Here is a 20,593-nt window from a genome sequence, read left to right as displayed (position 1 = left end):
TTCTGTGATTCTATGAAGTCTTTTTTTGAGGGGTGTGTAGGGGGATCTGGGTGTTGTGGATTTGACGCGTAAGAGCTGGCATGATCCACCTGTGTGTAGTGGTGGTAGTGTCAGAGCACAAAGGCAAGGTTTCTCTCACATTCTGGTGGATTATGGGCTTAAGTAGCAAAACTGACCCATGAGTCCTCTGTGAACAGGGGAAAACATGGAAGAATGTGATGTCTGCTCTGTGTGGTCTAAAGAAGTTGAAGAAAATAACTGCAGGAAGCCCTAAAAATCTTAACAGGGAAGGGAGTTGCTAAGCTCTTGGGATCCATGGTTGTGTCAGCAGCTCTCAGGGTGCTTCTGCATAGCAGGGGCCACAGGTCCTTCATTGGAAGCATGTCCCCTGGGACTGCTCTTCTCCTAAACTGTAAGTCATTTATGCTTTCCTGTTGAGAACTGATGGTAACTATCTCTTCCAAGGTATTGGCTCAGTCTCTGCTTTGCAGTGTCTAGGTAACTGCCCCACTGCCACCATGAAGGTGACAGTATGTCTCCTGTTAAACCACTTGGAGGTCTGCCTGTACTAAAAACAACCCTGATATCTGGAAAGTATTAATGGCTTAGTTAATAGCTGTGTTTCCCCCACCTCTTTTTTGAGGGTCAGGAAGCCAAGAAGACCATCTGTTTGTCACCTAGCTTTAATATGCCCTTGATAAACATAACTGGTAGATACCCTTGTCTTCTGTTGAAAGGGAATTACTGTTCAGTGGGGTTTGGCTAATTCTGACAGGTCCTTTTAAAACTGTCCCAGCTTTACCTAGGTCTGCTGAGGGTCAGAATCACCCTATGCTGTGTTTGTCACTTAATGGGGACAAGCAGTTCTGTGTAACGTCATCTTGGCCATCGAGTCTTGGGCTCTCTGTCTTCTAGAATTGCTATGAATTCTGTTGTTTCTGCCACTGGCTTATACAGGTAAGTGCTTACATGAGCCTGTGTGGCTCAACTCAGCAGGCTTCAGTGTTCTAATCTGAACAGATTTACAGCACTTTGCGTGTTTTGGAGGTCAGTTTGGTTGGCTGGCAACATGCTGTCCCAATCTCAGAGGCACAGGGCTTCTATGTGTTTGGTGGGAAGCATTTCTGTGTGTATTGTTTCAGTATAGAAGGATGTCTGGATTTTGGCTGCTGCTGTCAGTGTTGATCTCAGCTTTGAGAGCATATCAGTCTGTCCTTGTGTGAGGCTGCAGAGATCAGCGCTGCCAGTTCAGTCATAGGAAAAACCATTCTTTTTGTTACTTTATCTGGTAGCGAGGGCGAGTTTTCTTACGGGACTGCTTATGTGTTCTTAAAGGCTTGTTAATGCAGCAGGGATAAGCAATTAAGTTACTGTCTTTCAGGTACATTCCACCTCTGATCTGGGGGAAGAGTGGACATATCCAGACTGCCCTTTATGGAAAAATGGGGAGAGTGAGATCACCACATCCATATGGTCTTCGCAAGTATCTCACGATGCCAGATGGAGCAACAGCCACCTTTGATCTCTTTGAGCCGCAGTCCGAGCACTGCATTGGAGGTCAGTCAAACAGCTGCTGGCTGCAGCTAGCTGCTAATCTTGATTCTGTTCTCTGGGCATGGATGAGGACACTGCCCCTTGATTTTTCAGAAAGGATAGACGTTACTGCTTGTGATGGAAGGGGGCTGCTAAGCAATACTAACGATGCTTGGAGGTTGTGAGGCCATCTTGCCGAATACCTGCATCTCGGGCAGCAGGAGATGCCCTACTACATCAATTAACTGTTTGTGGCAAGATGTGGGGTGTTAAGGAACGTAGAAATGCTCCATCACCTGTTCCTCAGGTGAGAGGCTGGCAAAGAGAATCTAGTGATAAGCCTTGTTTGGAGTGTCCTTTGCCTGTTAAGGCTGTGGAATCATACACCAGGGACCGGCTGCATGGGGTTCCTCATAGCCTGGTTTGTACGGAAAAGAAGCTAGACTTTATCTCCACCTTATAAACAGATTCTTGGTAGTCTCCTAACAATGGCTGTTTCAAGATCTGCCTGAAAACAAGCATCATGTGCGCCAGTTATGAAGGAGTCCAGATGTGAAGAGAACTCCATGAAAAGTAGAAAATCATGGTGATTGCTTACAACATTGTGTATGTATTCAGAGTGGATGTCAACTGTCAAACTCACTGGTATTACTAGTAACAGCAACATGTAAAACTGAGTTAGCTTAACTTCAGAAGTACAATTTACCCCTACAGTATCTGATTTCGTTGTAATCCCCTGACTTCCATTTGGCCTTCAGAAAAAGCAGAGTTCTTAACTGTCAGTGTTGAGATCCTCTTGGTATAATGCTGCTCGAGACCAGTTACTGTTATCCTTATTATTGAAGAGAGTGTGAGCAGTGTTTTCCTAATTAGGCAAAAATTCTGTGGCTAGAGCCGCTGCTAAGCGTTGGAGCTTGGCACATAAGTGCAAGGAGTCTAATAGCTAAATCAAAGCGCATGTGCTAATCTTGAATGTAATTTACGGTGCTTACTTGAATTACAACAGTTGCCTTCTTAGTTGATGAAATCATATCTTGTTAAACTAGCGAACAGTGTCAGCAGATAAAAGATTAGATTAGCCACAAAGGAGATGATGTCAGCCAATCAGCATGTCTGTGCTTAGCTTCATTTTGAAAATCTGTGTTATACCCAATTGTGGAAGGGAATAAGGGAAAAATTGTCGCCTGTGTACTTTGGTGCATGAATGAGCAGTGGGCTCCAGATCTTACACACACTTAACAGTCACAACAGGTTGACAGAAGGCAGAGTAATGTCAAAAATGTCTTTCAAAGGGAAGAATTTACTCTTGGTCTCTAGGTGGTGCCTGTGGAACTGTTTGGGCAGCTTTCCCTGAAGTCAGAAAACTGTTCTCCTGTAATTACTTCACGTTTGTAGCACTAGAGCCATTAGTCTCCTGTCCCATACTGGGTTTTTGGCAGACCTGTAGGATTTTTAGCTTACTTCTGGTAGATGGTGTTGGGGCTTAATTCTGGTCAGCAAAATACCACGAAGCTGCTCTCACAAATCCCCCCTCCCCTCCTCCAGTGGAAGGGAAGTATCTGAGGAAAAAGAAAGGAAGCTTCTAAAATTGAGATAAGAACTGTTTACTAATTAAGTTAATATATACAAGTACTACTACTAATAAATAATTAAAATAATAGAAAATAAAACAGATTATACAATATGATACAGTTGCTCATCACCTACTGACCAGTGCACAACTAGGTGCTGAGTAGTGTCAGAGATAGAGAGCCCAAGAGCTATAGCATGACCGGGTAAACTAAACAAACCCACCAACTCCCTCACGAAGGAGCCAGCACAGGAGTCAGCGAAGCAGCTAACGCAGGAGTCGGGGAGAGTATCAGTAAGTGCACATGAGCAAGAGAGTAATGGCTCCTGGACCCCCTCCTCACCTCTGCACTGAGCATGACATACTATGGAATGAAATACTCCCTTGGTCAGTTGGGGTCAGCTGCCTGAACTGTGTGTCCCCTGCACTGCCTGTAGTGAGACAGAGCTGGGAACGCAGCTGCAGGATCAGAAGCGGAGAAAGACCTTGAATCTGGTGCAGGCATTGCCCAGCGCCAGCTGAGACCTTATCAGTGCTGCTCTCTGCATCCAGGAACAGCTTCCTAGCAGCCACGGTAAAGAGTTAACTCTTTTCTGACTGAATCCAGCACAGATGGTTGCCCATGGATCTGAAATGGAAATCTTCTGAGTCTCTTAATTTGCACGAAGTGACACTTAACTTCCCCCTCTTTCTGTGCACAGAGGATGTCACAATGGTCATCTGCCCTGGGATCGCTAACCACAGCGAAAAGCAGTACATCCGCACTTTCGTTGACTACGCCCAAAAAAATGGGTACAGATGTGCTGTGCTGAATCACTTGGGAGCCTTACCAAATATTGAGCTCACTTCACCGCGAATGTTCACGTACGGTAGGTACTTCACTGCAGCTGGGGACTCACTTTAAAGCTTGTGGCATTTCTAGGACTTGATCACCCTCCTTCAGGATAACTGCTATATCTGAGGATAACTTTGTACTGGTTCTTAAGAACAAAACCAAACAATCTGACAGAGAGGGGAGGCTAATACTGGGATTCACTTTTCCATGTATCTCCTACCAGCTTTTACACATGTATCTTAATCAAGGAGGCAGGTTTTTTTGGAAAGAAGTCTTGGGGGGGGGGAGGGAGGAGGAGGAGGAGAAATTCTTGTGACTATTAAGCCTGCTCAGATGATTTTAGAGATGCTGAAATGTCAGTTTAATGGAATGTGAAACAAACCTGGCTCTGAAGTAAACTACTTCTGAGGCTTTATACAATGGAGTACGAAAGGAGTTTGTAGCAGCCTCTCCAAAAAATGTGTCTGTCCTAGGAGGGACATGTGAGGATTGGTCCCTAGATGTAACACAAATATCAAGGAACAGCAATAATTCCATAATGTGACAGTAAAGCTACAAAAGTGTTAGTGCTTAACTGTCATGATTCTGGGCTTTCTTCTTGAATATAAGGAAATCTTTCTTAACGTAGAAATTAAAAGGATTTGAAACTGTTAAGGGTGACTCCAGCTACGCTTCACTGCCCATGTGAGTAACGTGATCTCTGTTGAATGTGGCCTTCTTGCCTGTGATCTGATCCCCTTATTCCTGAGTTCTCTTGGGCCCTTGTGTCCCTCTTTACTGCCAGCATCTGTAGGTGCATTATGTCAGGACTCAATTGTGGGTTTAACAGACGGGTGTTAGTTATCTTTAAAAAAAAAAAAAGAAACTCAAGGGTACTGCTAAGAGTTTGGATTAACAGTTTGAATGTTTATCTTGAACAGTTGAATTGCCAAAATAGGAATATTGTGCTTTGAGATTCTGGGCCTGGCAGGCAAATAAACCATAATACTTACTAAATCTATTCTTTGGTGGAAAATGTTTCAGGAATACCAAGTACCTCAATTTGTATCGAGGCCCTAGGCTTGGCTTCAAGCCTACCATGTCTTGGGAACTAAGCTTGGCCTCCTTAAAGCATTTACTTTTTTGATAGAAGCTGAGAGCTTTCTTTTATGAAGCTTTGCTTTAGACCCAAGGGAGTTACTCTGTAGTACATCTCTTCGAATGTACCTTTTTGATCTCTTATAGCCTTGGAAAGGGCAAGGAATGCCTAGCACTTCCTTTGAGTAAGACAGTAAATAGCTTGGCAGCTTTGCTTGTTAAGTGGAGTGCCAGCCAAGACCATGAGCAGACTTTTACTCTGCCTCCAACCCAAGTATCCTAGTGTCCTGGCTCTTACTGGATTCCTGACATAGTTGTTGATGAGCAAGTAGCCTAATCTTGGGAAAGGCTGAATCCTCCAGCCTTAACATCAAGCTTGACCTGTTGCTGTTCTAGTTTCAGATTTCAGGGTAAGAAGCTGCACTTAAAGCACATGACTGAAGCTTGAAGTGGGAATCTAGGTTTGTTGGAAGATGACCCTTGACTTTGTCCTTATTTTTAGGTTGCACCTGGGAATTTGGTGCCATGGTTAATTACATCAAGAAGACCTACCCTCAGACCCAGCTGCTTGTCGTGGGCTTCAGCCTGGGTGGAAACATTGTGTGCAAATACCTGGGAGAGAGTCAGGCCAACCAGGAGCGAGTCCTGTGCTGCGTCAGCGTGTGCCAGGGGTACAGTGCTCTGAGGTAGGCCTGGAGATGTCTCCATGCTGGTCTCCTCCTGGGGGTGCAGGAGGGGCAGACCTTGGGCAGGGTGTGGTGTGGAAGGGTAAGGTGAAGAGTGTTGCTTCTCCTGCACTGAACTGGTCTGACCGACTGTGCTGTGCAGGATGCAACCCTCCCAAAGGAGCAGCCAAGGCTCTGTTGATTTGGCAGCACAAATAAGATTTCTGTCAACAATGCAAATTAAGCTTTCTGTACCTGGCCAGGTACATGCTGGCAGCTTCTGGTTGGTGCGTGTGAGCTGGCCTAACAGTCTCATTGCTACAGCATCCTAAGGGGAGGCATTCCCTGTGCAGTCCTGGGAAACCTGGGCAGTATGACAAACTGCTGAGATGCCAGGTTTTCAAGCAATGGTTTACACTTTCTCGCCACTCTGAGAGGTATCCCTTGGTTCATAATCGCTTTCCTGGCTTCAATATGCAGTTTCATCTGGTAGCTTTTTCCTGGGGAGACTGGAAAGAGACACAGCTTGTACTCTGTCAGTCCATGTTTCCTGCTTAGTGTGTCACTGAAACGGTCTTGTGGGCTGATGAGGAGGTGGAAAGGAACTTGCAACCACGCTATACAATTTGGAAAGTGGGGAGAGGAAGGCTTAGCCCTAAAGACTGTCTAAAAAGTTAACCTGTGGTTCCCCACCTCAAAGCCAAGGCTGCAGCACTGCAGAGGAGCTGTATTGGCGCCACCTAGTGTTGGACATCCAGATGGAGGATCTGGGTACAGCACTGCCACTTCAGAACTGATGTGCAGTAACTTTCCATGTATGTGCAGTTAATGAAGATTAAAGCAGCATGACTGACTAAGCTACCACTTCCAGTTTTTACTGTCAGTATATATGGATAATTACTGAGGCGTAGCTGACTTCACAGTAATTGAACTGCGCTTCGGAGCCCTGAGACTCTTTGAAAAGCAAAAAGGGGCTGAGGTATTTGGATCATGATCCTTTGGGCAGAAAAAAAAAAACCTACTGTAGCTGTGAAAGGGCCTTGCTATGGAATTTGGCCTCCCAGCCCTGGTGAAGGTAGCTGGAACTCTCCTGATGCTCTGTCTGTGCAGGGACCAGTTTGATATTCAGCAGTCTGAAGACACCTTGTATGAGTTAAGTTCCTACAGGTGAAAGAAACTCTTCTGGAAGGATTACTATGTGACTAAAAGCTTAATATGCATGTTGGTAATATTCCAGCATACTTAATCCCTTTTGAGATCAGATGTGACTACTGCTAGAAGAGTGTATAATCTGCTGCTGTGTCCCCATGAGTTTCACACCCTTAATCTGAAGAGTTGCTTTCAGGAACAGTTTTTCTGGTTTTTGGTTTGGTTTTGGTTTTTTGGGGTTTTGTTTGTTTGTTTGTTTTTGGTTTTTTCAAGTAAAACAATGTTAGCAGTCTTGGGCTTTTGGCATAGAGCACAGAGCATACTTCTGATGCCAGCTCCCCAACTGCAGCCATTGGACAGGGTTTGCAAGGATCACATCTGGCTGTGGTCTACTTGATTAATCATCTTCAATTACACCTTATTGTATTGCTGGTCTCCAGAATGATGATGTGAGTAACAGTGTTCCCAAAACTGATTCTGACAGTAGTATGTCATGATGTGCTGGTAGAATTACAGGGCAAGGACAACCTGTTTAACAATATTCCACTTAGATATTCCTGTAGAAAAATACCAGCTGCTTGTCTTTAGTTTAATTCTTCGAGTTTTCGGTGGGTTGGGGGGGATTCCTGAGCTCTTGGCTCCACCTGCTGGGGAACTAGCTACTAGCAGCACATCCTGGGTCAGGAAACATCAGTTAGGCGTTACCAGGAAGGCTTTTCAGATCTTGTGTCTCCCTACCTAATCTACTACTGCTTTAAATGCTCATTGGCTGGAGAGCTTAGGGAAAGCAACGTCTATGCACAAGACAGGATAGGGAGCACCTAGTGCCCCTGTCACAGAATTGGGAGTGGGGAGGTACAAAGCACCTCCAGATGGAATAGTTAAGCCTTAGCCTTCCTAGGCTTGGTCTGGTGAGTTAAAATAATTGGCCTCATCCCCCTGGGCTTCATGAAAGTGGATTGCTGTGGTAGACATGACAACTTAGTTTACAATTCCACTTTCTTTGTATATTAACTTGTACAGCCTTTATCCACCAAATAACTTCAGGGAGTGAAGGAAAAAAGTGGGGTGGTGAGCAAGGTGAGCCAGAGATCTGAAATACGAAAGCATTTCCAGAGCATTAAGCATGAGTCCCATAGCGGGCATAATAAAGTAGCATCAATACTATGATCCGTTAGAAGAATGAGACTTAGTTGAATGAATTAATACAGTCTGGAGGATGTGTTCCCTGAGGCTAATCAGGGACACATCTCCTTATTTCATAATCTCTGCCTGCACAGGCTTGTTTCTGCTTCTTGATCTTGTGGAATGTATCTTTACCATGGCTACAGGCTGTGACAGAGACCTCAGCTTTGAAACCTATGCAGTCCTCAAAATAGCAGAAGCTACTTTCTTTTGGTACTTGCAGCTCTTTTTACGATGAGTACTACTGTGAACAGCAGGGAAATGTAACTTCAAATGTCTTGTAATAACTTAAATAGGTTTGCTTTGAAAACCATAGAATGGTTTGGGTTGGAAGGGACCTTAAAGACCATCCAATTCCAGTCCCCCCGCCATGGGCAGGGACACCTTCCACTACACCAGGTTGCTCCAGGCCTCATCCAGCCTGGCCTTGGACACTTCCAGGGATGGGGCATCCACAGCTTCCCTGGGCAACCTGTTCCAGTGCCTCCCTACCTTCTCTGTGAAGAATTCTTTCCTGATATCTAATCTAAATCTCCCCACTTTCTTCCCATCTTCTTTCATTCCTCTGCCCTGGCATAAATATGGTGGGTGTAGTCATAGGATCATAGAATGGTTTAGGTTGGAGGGGACCTCCAAGACCATCTAGTTCCACCCTGCCATGGGCAGGGACACCTTCCACTAGACCAGGTTGCTCAAAGCCTCATCTAACCTGGCCTTGAAGACCCTCCAGGGATGGGCACCCCACAGCTTGTCTGGCTAGACAAAAAGATACAGAGCATGGGATGGGGTTTTTTTGTGGGTCGCTTTTTTCCCTGATTCTGTATTCCAGCATGGCTTACTAGAAGAAAACATAGCTTGCTTTTGCTCTGGTATGGGGCTTGCAGATTGTGGCTTGAAAGGTCATGCTAATGCTGCTGTAGGTCCCATGGTATGTGAGTGTTTAAATGGCAGGAGTACTTCAGTAGCTGAAACTGCTCCCAGCATTCCTGTGTTGCTCAGTAAACGATGGCAGTGTTCCTCAGTAATGGCAAACCCTGTGAGGGTAAAGGTATAACCTGTCCGTGACCCTGCATAGCAGAGTGCTGGTGTCTGGCAGAGCTCACAGAAGTTAACGGCTAGTTCTGTCTTAACAACAGGTAAACTGTGAAGTGCTAGTCTGCTTTGAGACTAGGTAGAGACCAACTCAGATGCTACTTGCAGCTGCAACTAGTATTTATCCCTAGAGTTCCTGCCAATGAAACTGAAACAGTAATAGTGGCTGTGCATACTGGAAACCTCTGCACAGATTACTTCATCTGCAGAGCTACATGCACAATAGGCAACACCTTGTTCAGCAGCGGGTTTTAGTCCTTTCCCTGGGAGTCCCATTGGGTAAATGATATTTAACGTATGCAAAGGGATACTAAAATCCTCTTGTTGGTGTTACAGACCATGATTGATGGCTCTTAAATGCTCTGATCAAAACTGTTGGTCTCACTGTGCAAAATGAGATTGCAGATCTGTGTTCCGATACTACCAAACTTCATCATAGTGGAAGTTGGTTCCTGGAAAAGGTTAAGCTGTGGCAGGGAAGGCGTGGAGACTTGTTTACATAGCCTCTAGGCTGCTGTAAGATGTTGCAGTGTATTAATGTAGTACATAAAGATCTCTAACGGCTTTGATTATTCTGCTCTGTTTTCTTGTAGGGCACAGGAAACCTTCATGCAGTGGGATCAATGCAGAAGATTTTATAACTTCCTCATGGCAGACAACATGAAGAAGATTATCCTTTCTCACAGGTGCTGTGGTACATGACTGATAGTATTGACTGGGTCAATTGCTATGTCAGATTTGTCTTCTCGGTCCTTTAAAACAGGACTCCTGAAAGATGATGCACCAGTTCCTTGCTTGGTGGTCTCTAGATGAACCAGCAGAGAAGGGGAGCCCATGTCAATCCCATTCATATACTGTGAAATATACAGAGAAGCTTTGGTAGTCATGTTAGAATGAATGCAGGCTTTCTCTTTTTTTCCCCTCTGAGGGAACTTGCGTAATGAATAAACACGATGTGCACAGGCAAACATTGCAATTAGACTTCAAAGTGGAGTATTCTGCATCTGTTTCACTTCTAGGCAAAGAAGTCCCTATTCAAGGAGCCTCTTGTGCCACCTACCTGAGGTGATCTGGGTATGGGACTGCTGCTTATCAAATAAGCAAATAGTCAAACTGTAGCACTGGCTTCTAGCTGTTCCTCTAGAAAGAGCATGTAGCCAGCAAAATAAACATAGTGTTGCTCTTCCTGGAGTAGAAGTGTACTTGTAGGATTCCTGTGCTGCTGCTGTGATCTGTAGCTTTTGCATAACAGCAATGTATGTTAAACAGGTGACATGCTCAGTGTTGTCTTCCTCCATCAGAAGATCTCTGGGTACTTCTTTCAAGGGCAGTAAATGTCGAAGTACCTCATCTGTGTATATTTGAACTTGCCTGTCTCAAAGAAAAAGGAGGAGAATATCCAAGACTAATTCCAATTAAGAGCATGTCACTTGCAAACTTTTGGCGCATTGTTCACACTCCTGTGCAGTACGGAAACACTTGCCAGCTGCCCCAATTCCTTCTATATGTGGGATGATCCACATAATTCATCTTAGATTGAAAAATATTTTGACAACTTGACCAAATTTAACATGTGAAATTAGGTAAGCTCCCATTAAAAGGTCCTTAAATTTATAAGCCTGAAAAAGCCAGTATTGGCTTGAAGGCAAATCTGTTAAACTTTTCTTCATAATCACTTGTACTCTAAGGCAACTCCCCAAATCAAACCTAGCCTCCCTCCTACTCTGCCCTGCAGCTGCCTCGCAAAAGGAAATAAAAACTCTTCCAGCTTGTGGCTCTCATTCCATTTGTTAGAGTAGTTCTTTGTTCTGGTAAAGAAACACATCCTCTCCTGAGGGCAATAACAAGTGATGATGAGTGTCTGGAGTAAATAGCTTTCTGCTGCGGTAATGCCCCAAGGAACTTCTGTGTGAGCTAACCTTGTGTCTGTTCTGGGCAGCCTTCAGAGCCAGATGGTGGAGGAGATGCTATGGTCAGGACTGCTGGTGCTCTCGCCCAAGCCACCCATGGGTTTGGGCTGAAGCCAATGGACCCTCCCTCTAACTGTAGCCTCTGTTCCAAATACACTTAGTGCTGTCTGTTCTGGGAAGATTCTTTTTAGAGGCCCCTCATGCAGTTTTTCAGTATAACAGGAAAACTCTCCTTTTCCATAAAGAGGCCACTAGGGTTTCTGTTATGCCTTGCTGCAGAGGGAAGTGGACAGATCAGCTGTGCTTGTTCCCAAGAAAGCCTCATGTATTTGTAGCCCACTTCTAGTCTTATCTTGGTAGACTTGGTAAACTCAGTTGTCTTTGAACTGGTCATGGCTTTGCTGCCCTTGTTACCTTATTTGGATGGTTTTCTTGATGTTATTCTTTTAGGCAAGTTCTTTTTGGAGATAACATGAAGAAGCCACAAAGCCTGTCAGATGCTGATCTGAGCAAACTTTATACAGCAACATCACTTATGCAGATTGATGATAACGTTATGAGGTATGAAGGGCGATTCTCTGATCCTCTATAGCACTCAAAGAATTTTCTCTTTCAAGTGTAGCTCCTGCATGACCCTTGCTGTGCCTGTAGCAATCTGCTGGAATACAGTGCTGACAACGTCAAATTCTTCCTTACCTTTGCATTGAATAAAACTTACCAGAAAAAAAAACCACACACCTTTTTATTGACAGTTACAGCTTCTGTAAAATCATCCAGGAGGCATTTAGTTGTGAGTAACTTCCAAACCTGCAGCCTTCAATAATGTAGGAAGAGGCGAGCTCTACCTCTAAACTCTGGATGAAAAAAGTGCGGAATGTGGAAAGCAGCCCAGAAGTGCGCCTGGATATCCTTAGTCCTTCTTGAATTATGAAGAAAATAAAAACATTCTTCCAAAAAAACACTGCCTTCTCAGTAAATATTAGGATTGGCTGGGATAATACAACCTTTTTTTACTTGTCATACTAATACCTAAATCTCTCTGCTTTATTAAGCAGTGGCCTGCTACTGCCTGTGTCCTGAAAACAGCATGGCACTTTCCTCAGTGGCAGTGTTTATACCATGGTGTGTTCTGGATCAGGTATCGACACCTGTCCAGAATGAAGCTGTAACACTTTTGGCAGACTGGGATTATTCTCTGGCTACTTCTCAAAGCAATTCCTAAGGAAATCACCCTGCTTGTTCCCTCATTCCTGAGGCCTCTCTCTAGTTGGGCCAACAGCTATGCTGACTGTTACATTTTGGGGGAGGGGCAGGGGCGGGGGGGAAGGCAACTGAGTATAGGTGGACTGAATTGTTGGTTTGTGATGGAGTGCTAAAGTTTTGGTGAAGAACTGGAGCCACAGTGAATTCTGGGTGGCTTGTAGGCAGGTCCTTTTGTCCCATATGTTTGAGGTTCATAAACTCTGGGGGTTTTGTATTTGAAAAGGCTCTCTAGTAAAGATGAACAAGATCATAACTCTTTTTTTCTTCCGTACGTACTGTTACTTAAGTGGGATACTTTAAAAGAAATGCCCTGAAGGCTGCTAGACTTCAGTGTGCATGTTTACCTTGCCCATGCTATAACAGTGTAAGTAAGCACAGAAAGCATAAAGGCATGGGCTGCCAAAGGTGTTGGCAGAGATACTGGGTAGAGAAAAGCCTTGTCTGTGAAAATCGGGGCATCATGCCTATCTCTGCATATATGGCCTCACTTGAAAGTAAGTCACATGAGTACTATAAGCAGATGACAGTCTTTACAATGACAGTCTTTATTTCAGGAAGTTCCATGGCTACAGTTCCCTGAAGGAATACTATGAAGAAGAAAGCTGCCTGCATTACTTGCACAGGGTAAGCTCTTGCAGTAGACTCTGCTCTTGTTACCTTCATTTTCCTACTGGAAATAAAATATTCTGTGATTTCTGTTGTTGATACCCAGACCCAACTGCTTTAGCTGGTATTTTCAGAAATAATCAGACACTGTATATTAGAGCGGGATTTCAGTTTTTGCTACCTCTAATACTGGGGCCAAATGCTCTGGGCTGTTAAGAGGTCATATCTGATGGGTAGTAGCACCAAAGCCATCTAGATAAAGCCACGCATTCAGCTGAACTGCTCTGAATGTATGAGGATAAGGTGGTCGATGGGTAGTGGCATGGAACCTGCAGTTTCAAAGGAAAAGCTTACTAGACACTGTGGAAGAGAGTCAGGACACTATCTGGCAGGTAGATGCTTAGCAGACCAAAGTGTTGCATAAGTGGAATTAGAAGATTAATTCCCCCTTGGTCTACTGAGCCAGAGGATGGAGAGGGGAGTTTCATGGACTTGAGCCAAGCTGTCCGTAACAGGGCTGGCACTACCATGCTGATGTGCAAAGCAATGCAGAGCAAAAAAAAAAAAAAAAACACAAAACCCCAAAACCAGTGTAGCTGTTTGAATTCTGAGAATAGGGAAGATCTGTGACTCGTTCTGTGTTTGCTCTGATGCACCCCTACCCCTTTGATAAAATTGAGTTTAAAAAAAAAAAAAAACAAAACCCCAAAACCAAACTGTAGAGTACTCCATCAGTGAGTACTCTACAGTTTTTCAACTCTTTGCTTTTCTGATGCTTCTACAAGTACAGGGCACCTCTGAAATTAGATGTCTTAAATGAGTTAAGCCAAAATGCTTTTACAAGTTGGTAGGCTGAAGTTCAAATACTAGCTCCTTACTATGTGTTTTTTCTGCCATGTTTCTTGGTACAGATCTATGTTCCTCTTCTGTTGGTTAATGCTGCTGATGATCCTCTTGTGCATGAGAGTCTTCTATCAATTCCAAGAGCGCTCTCAGGTATGTTGAAGCAGTCTCATCCGGCTTTGCAGGAGCCAGTTTCCTTATCACAGCATGATCCATCATCTCAAAGCAGCTTGACTTGCCTACTAACATCTGCAATCCTTGGGAGGTGCACTAAGCCTCTTCAGATCATCAGTTGTTAGAACTAACATGGCTAACCTTGAGCAGGAAGAACTGGAGTCCTTTCAGGCACCTTCTGCTGTTTTGGCTTATGTCGATAGCCTACAGGTTACATTCAGCTTACACTCTTGAATGGAGAAATGCTTCTTCATGTCTTCATTCCTCACTGGGATTTAGTAGAAAGATGGGTGGTTATAGTCTTTATCCAGTTCAGATGAACAGCCCCCTTTGAAGGAGGGGCATGTGCATGGCTGTGTTACTTGGTACTCAACTAGAATCTCTCCCTTGAAAAGAGTTCCACAGAACTGGTTATCTTCAGCCAAGACAAAAATAGCACATTACCTTGAGGAGCTGACTGCTTCTTTGTCACACAAATAGTGGGTGCAAAGGAAGGAAGCGCATTCCTTCTCTGCTCACAGCTTTCAAGCAGAAAATTTGTCCTCAGCTGCTTCCAGACAGAAGCAAGCACAGGGATTTTTCTCACTATACGTGGAACAAGGTGGCTGATGTACTGTTAGAGCTTCGTGCAGCTCAACACGGTGCTGACAGTCCTAGTTCCAGCATATGGATGCTCATTTGTTAAAGACCAAGCGTTCCTCTGGCAATACAGATGTTGCTGTGAGGGCCCAGCCAGCAGCATTTCTTGGGCAGCCCTCTTGTCTGCCTGGGGCTGGTTCCTGCAGACTGTCCTGTGAAGCAGTAAGGACCTCAAAGTAGCCGTGGCTTTTGTCAGTGCATTTCTGCTCCTTTGGTTCAGATGCTATGGCAAGAGTCATTGCTTATCACAACCTAAGACGGTTTTGTTCTCAGCTCCAAAATGTGAACTTTCTGCCTCCTTTTGTTTTACAGAGAAAAGGGAAAATGTCATGCATGTGCTGCTGCTTCATGGAGGCCACCTTGGATTTTTTGAGGGGTCTGTACTATTCCCAGAACCTCTTACCTGGATGGATAAGCTTGTGGTACAGTATGCCAATGCCATCTGCCAGTGGGAGAAAACAAAGTCTCACTGCTCAGATACAGAGCAGGCTGTATCTGGCCAAGAGTAACTGCCCCAAAGACTCTGGATCACTTCAGTTCCCCCTTTGGGAACATCTTGTTCCCTCACCTGCTGCTTCAGGTTTCCATTCTCCGTGATATCTTATGGGTGGGGTTTGATCACAATGTTTTCTTCCCAAGTGGGAGTTACAGCTGAGGTTTAATATCTGGTCAGAGCGTCTTTGCATATACAGTCACTTTGGTTCGTAATTTGCTGCTCTGATGGAAGAATTTGGTTGCTGTGACTTGTTACAGGGTTTTTGAGCTAAAGACTGCTTGCTTTAATATAGCAGAAGTTTCAAATATTTGTCTCTTCACCTGCTGATAAAACAACTTTATCTGCAGTGTTTGTTTAGGTGTAGGTGACAGGGTGACTTTGACTGAGGTTCTCTTTCCTGATGCTGGGAAAAAAACCTGTACCAAGCCACAAGCCAGTGAGTGTTTCAGTCTGTAAGCCACTAAAATATGGCTTGGGGGAACAGATGCTTGACTGCAAGTGGAGTTCCAGCCTTTTACAGTCTCAAGGGAAGCCTTTCAGTTCCTAGGACTGCACTTACACAAGGGAATCAGCTGAAACATGGACAAGTTAAGTATTTTTAAACTGTCTGTGGATTGGGGTGTCTTTATGCTGGTGCTGCAGGTTGGTAACACCAGTTAGTGTTTCCATGTAAACATGTTCTTGCACCAGGTCCAGATCAGTCACCTTCTTGTCAAATTGCCTCTTTTTAAATATTCTCATCTTCTTACCCAGAGCATTTTAAAGCTGGCTCTGGCTTCCAAAGGCAACCAGTGATTAAGAATCTGCAGGATCTTTCTGTGAGGTCAGTTGGGTTTTGAGAATACTTCTGTATGTACTCTGTTGTGGGGCAGGTATTTATTTACATTTACTCCCTTATATGAGGGTAAATCATACCAAAATTCTTCCACTTAGCTTTCAAAGCATCAAGTGGTTTTCGGACACATGACTTGCCTTACAGTTGATGGTGAACTGGATGTCTCTAGCCCTGTGCAGCTAAAATCTTTGCATGGCTAACTCCCTGTCTGTGTAAATGCTACAGGATTACTGGCTCCAGTAAGACACTGGGCTCTTCCTCACTTGAATTCCTTTCCCACCCCAAGACATTCTCTTCTGGTTTTAATGTGCAAAGTGAAGTGTGAAAGCTGCTTGCAGGGAAGATGCCTACTCACTCGTGCTTTTATCTCAGGTGACTGTTACGGTCTGTGCCAAGATGGTTATTAAAGTTGTCCCGTGACAATCTGGAGACTGAAACTTTGTGATCAAAGTCTTTTTTTTACTGTTTGTTCTGTCAATATTGTAGTCTCATTAATCCATCTGTAGGACTTCTTTATCACGGTGTCAGTGAAGTTCTTTTCCTGTCACTTCCCACATCAATTAGCACTTTATTGCTTCGGCCTTGGTCTGTGTTCCAGGCGCTGTAGTTGATAGCTAAGGGTGAAACAAGCTGCAAGACTTCAGTCTGGTAATACAGGGGAGCAAACCTTCTGGACTGCCCTGTCCCTGAACTTCAGTAGGTTGGAGAGGTGGGCTTTTGTTTTAATAAAGCAATAATTTAATTGTAGCAAAGGTACATTATATCAGGAAATTCCTTTCTTTTGCCTTAGGCCAGACAGTTTGGCCTGTTCCAATGAACTGTGGGTATCTGCACATTCTTCTCGTTAGTGAATCCAGGTTTCCTTTTTTGTCAAAGAGATGTGACTGAGTGTAGCAAGGCTTGGCCATGCTTGTGGCTGTTCCTTAAGAGCTATTTTAGGGCATCAGCTAGCAAGGGTGTTCTTAGCTGATGGATATCTTCTCTGTTATCCTCTTATTCATACTGCATATCACTAAAATGTCCTAAAAGACACTTCAGACTTTTGCTTAAGTAGCTGTTCATGTAATATTCATTGGATAGGACTTAAATATCTTCTCACCTCAATGGAAGTGGGGTGTAACCAACACTTGTACACATAGATACAGTGTAAATTTAGGTGTGTAGGAGGATAGGGTTTTTACCTCCAGTGGGTTACAACTTTAGAAGTGTTTTGACTTTCATAGTACACTACAGCCATAGCTTACACAAGTCATGGCTGTCAGCCTTGAGGAAACAAAGCTGCCCCTTCTGTGCTTCATGTGTCCTTCAATCCAGTTTTAGTCTGCTGAGAAGATTACCAACTTCGGAGAGCTCTAGAGGAACATAAATTGTCCTTGGTACAGATCCCGCTGTTGAGGTGAAGAGCCCATCATATGACCCAACATGTAGAAACCTAGGAAAGAAAGGTCAGTGTGCAGACAGGCAGAACAGGTCAGTTGTTGACTTGCCCAGAATGTGGAAGTCAGGAGGGTGAGAACTGGCTTGGTACTGTCTGGGGAGGGTAACGCTGAGGCAAAGTAAGTGTTTTGCCTCTGCTTTTTGGCCAAGTCGTGCCAGTCCCTCTGGAAGTGGAGCTTTGTCCTGGGAAGCTTTCTTTTCTTTTCTTTTTTTTTTTTTTTGGGTAGGAGAGGGAGCTTTCTCCTTCCATTTTGTAAAAGTCCTTGACAGACCAGACTTTCAAATGGTTTTTTCTGTTTCTGAGGTATGAGGAAGCTGCCTTCTTGTCAAATACACCTTCCTTTCCAACTGATTTCACTACAGCAGATGGCTAGTCAATCAATGACTCCTTTTTAAGCAAGCCTTCTAAAATTAGGTGAGCAACTAGGCAGTTTTCAAAGCAGCAGGAGCTGTAGCTTTAGCTAATCAAATAGAGATTATTTCTTTCTTTAAAGCTGGAGGGTCTTCTTGAGGAATGCTCCTTCCTGCCCCACAATCCAAGCCTTCCTGCTTCAGAAGTGCTGATGCTGTGGACTTTCTGAAACTGTCAGCCACAGAAGTAATATGGGTCTCTCTTGGCTCCTTTGACTTGTTTTAGCACTTGTCTTCAGCTGTTCAAACCACTTGTGACTTGAATCAGCTTATTCTAGCCTCTTTGGGGAGGGAGAGCTTCTGTCGTGGCTTGTTTGTGCAAGGTTTCTGGAGCCTGAGGTTCAGCTTGCTAAGCTTGTTGGTGGAAGCCGTGGGGGAGGAAAAAACCTTGTTCTCTCTGTCTTGCCCAATTTGGTGCTGCTTTCAAAGTGAGCCTTGTGGTGTCAGGCTTGCAGCAGTAACTTAGATCTTAGGGAAGTGGGAGAGGGGAAAGTTAAGCTGCAGTGCATGTTATCTAAAGACCTTAGAAGAAAGGAATTGGGTGTTAAATCTTGCTGCTGACAGAGGCTGGCAACTGGTACCTAATGCAGTACCCCAAGATGTGTGGGACTTTGTCCAATCCAATCAGAAATCTTCTCTCCCAAAATAAATTGATACTAGTTGTTAATGTGGGCAGGTGGTTTTCATTTGCCCAGTGAACTCAACCCTAAATGCAGTCTGAACTTTGAAGTCTTGGAGGTGAAGTAATCTCTTTCGTCGCTTGTTGAGACACGTGAGGTGGCTGAACTGTGCACTGGTGGATTATTATGGTATAGACTGATGGTGCAGTTCAGGATTACGGCATGATGAGCCTGTCATGTGCTCTGTTTACTTTCATACTAGCATTAGAAAAAGCATTAGCAGAGCTCTTTCACAGGTAGTTTCATGTGGTATACACACCTCTTTCCCATAACTGGATGTGCACATAAACCCCAAGGACTCTCAATCGGGTAACAAGCTGCAGAACTCTTTGATGGTTAGGCTGGCCCAACCATCACTTTGTCAGTGTCTGGAGAGCTCTGCAGCGAGGAGCTGGGACTTGCTCTTACTGAACACAAGGGACTCGCAGTTTCTGCTACATCGGATCTGCCAGCATTTTTAATCCTCCCTTGGTTAGAGTCTAAATTGAAGGTGTTTCCAGATGGGTCTGGCAGTGTTGTAGTTGCACTGTAAAGACAGACAGTTGCACTTCCCTGTAGTCTTCCTGAGGATTTTTCTGCAGTTCCTGTTCATGACAATACAGGTTACAAAGACAGGGCATTAAGCAAAGATGTTGGGAACTGTTAGTTCCAGTACTGAATTTAGGCAAGCTACCTGTGTCATCTGTCCTGGGTCTGTCACAAATTCCTAGACCACAGCCCTTTGACACATAGTGCCTTGCCCTTCTTCTCCCCTTCCTTTGACTTCAGCCTATCTAGGGACTTCAGTAACAGCTCCATCAGAGCTTTTGGGGCTCTGCTTTTTAGTAAATGGACTTTCAGACACTAGGTAGCGAAACACCTCTGGTGACGTACACTGTAAGTCAGCACACACGTTTAAAGGACCTTTGTGGGCAGCCTACAACTACCTACCATCTCTTTTGGGGTTTAAAACAACAATGTATGTAAGCAGTGGGTCCCTTTCAGCTCTCTCTTCTAGCAGCAGGGATTGGGTTATGGAAGAATGGTTTGCTTAGTATGTCACTTGCTACCTTACAGTCCTAAGTTCTTATGTCTATTCACTTTCCAGCAGTGTAGCTGGAGATTGATTGCCAAAGTGACTACATCTCTAAACAAAGAACCGAGTGACAAGGTCAGGATTTAATTGTCAAACAGTTTAGTCACCTGGATTGCTTCCGAGTTGGTTTTTTTTTTTTTTTTAAACATTATGCCTGTCTGGAGCTTATTGATATTCTTCACAACCTTTTTCCAGGACACCCGAAAAGGCCCTAGCCTCCTGCTGATGTGTAAGTCACTTGTGAAGAGCACCTTGTTTCTGGCGAGTCGTGCTCCATGTGTCCTTACTCCTAGGGGGGTCTGTTGGCTGGGTAGGTGCTGGAGCCACAGTGACTCAAAGCAGTGTCTCCTTTGTGGCTTCCAGATGGAAAGCAAACAGCCCTTTTGGTGTGAGAGCTTCTGAGTTTTCTCTAAGCTTGGAGTGCCTCAGCAACACCAGCCAAAGGGAGAGGTGTCTTGTAACTGTGCCCCTTTTATTACTGGAAGTGTCTGTTACACTGTCCTGGACTTCCTCGGCTGTTAGGGGAGCTTAGGTGTAGGAGCCATAGGGTCAAAGCAGTTGCCAGCTTTCCGTGCTCTGGTGGGATGGTTTTTAGGGTTATCCTGAATATCTGTGTTCTTGGGTTTGCTGGTTAACCAGTGGACACGCACACTGCAATCTGGTGCAGCATTTATCGGGTTGGCTCTGTGGGCATCGGTCAGCCTTTCTCAAGTCTGTCTGATAACATTGTCCATAAGCTCCAACCCCCTATTACTTGTGGATAAAGGTGTTGTGTTGGGTTTTTTTCCTTCTCACCCAATGGCCTTACCTAACCCAGGTAGTTTTATGGCCAGTAAGGAGCCTGATCCATGAGGTGGCTCTACACGAGGCCTTTTTTGCTTCTGTCTGAATGACAAGCTTGCATTGTCTATCTCTGGTCATGCAAGAGCTTTGATTAGATACAGAATTTTCTTTTAGGATCTCTCAACTATAGCTCTTCTGGGACATTGACCCTTCTCATGGCTCCTGCCAACAAGGAAGTCAAAAAAAAAAAAAAGCCAACCAAAACTTACTTGTATTTGAGATAACTGAACCCAACTGCTTAGCCCAGATCAGCAGCTTTCCAAAGGAGCATGTTT

General features: G+C 44.4%; 1 protein-coding gene across 1 annotated transcript; it reads left to right on the top strand.

Annotated features, from left to right (window-relative positions):
• Positions 1–1,367: 1,367 nt before the first annotated feature.
• ABHD2 (abhydrolase domain containing 2) lies at positions 1,368–15,127 on the top strand (the record flags this gene model as incomplete). Its single annotated transcript, XM_010160205.1, has 8 exons — positions 1,368–1,557; positions 3,805–3,972; positions 5,518–5,701; positions 9,700–9,792; positions 11,467–11,577; positions 12,834–12,903; positions 13,797–13,881; positions 14,854–15,127. Coding segments are annotated over 8 exons (1,098 nt in total), but the record flags the coding sequence as incomplete, so codon positions are not given.
• Between the last annotated feature and the right edge of the window lie 5,466 nt (positions 15,128–20,593).

The sequence above is a fragment of the Eurypyga helias genome, unplaced genomic scaffold, assembly GCF_000690775.1.
Source record: "Eurypyga helias isolate BGI_N326 unplaced genomic scaffold, ASM69077v1 scaffold10091, whole genome shotgun sequence".
In the NCBI taxonomy this organism is placed as follows: Eukaryota; Metazoa; Chordata; class Aves; order Eurypygiformes; family Eurypygidae; genus Eurypyga; species Eurypyga helias.
The sequence above is the reverse complement of the archived record's forward strand: the minus strand, read 5'-3'. Positions and strand labels throughout refer to the sequence as shown.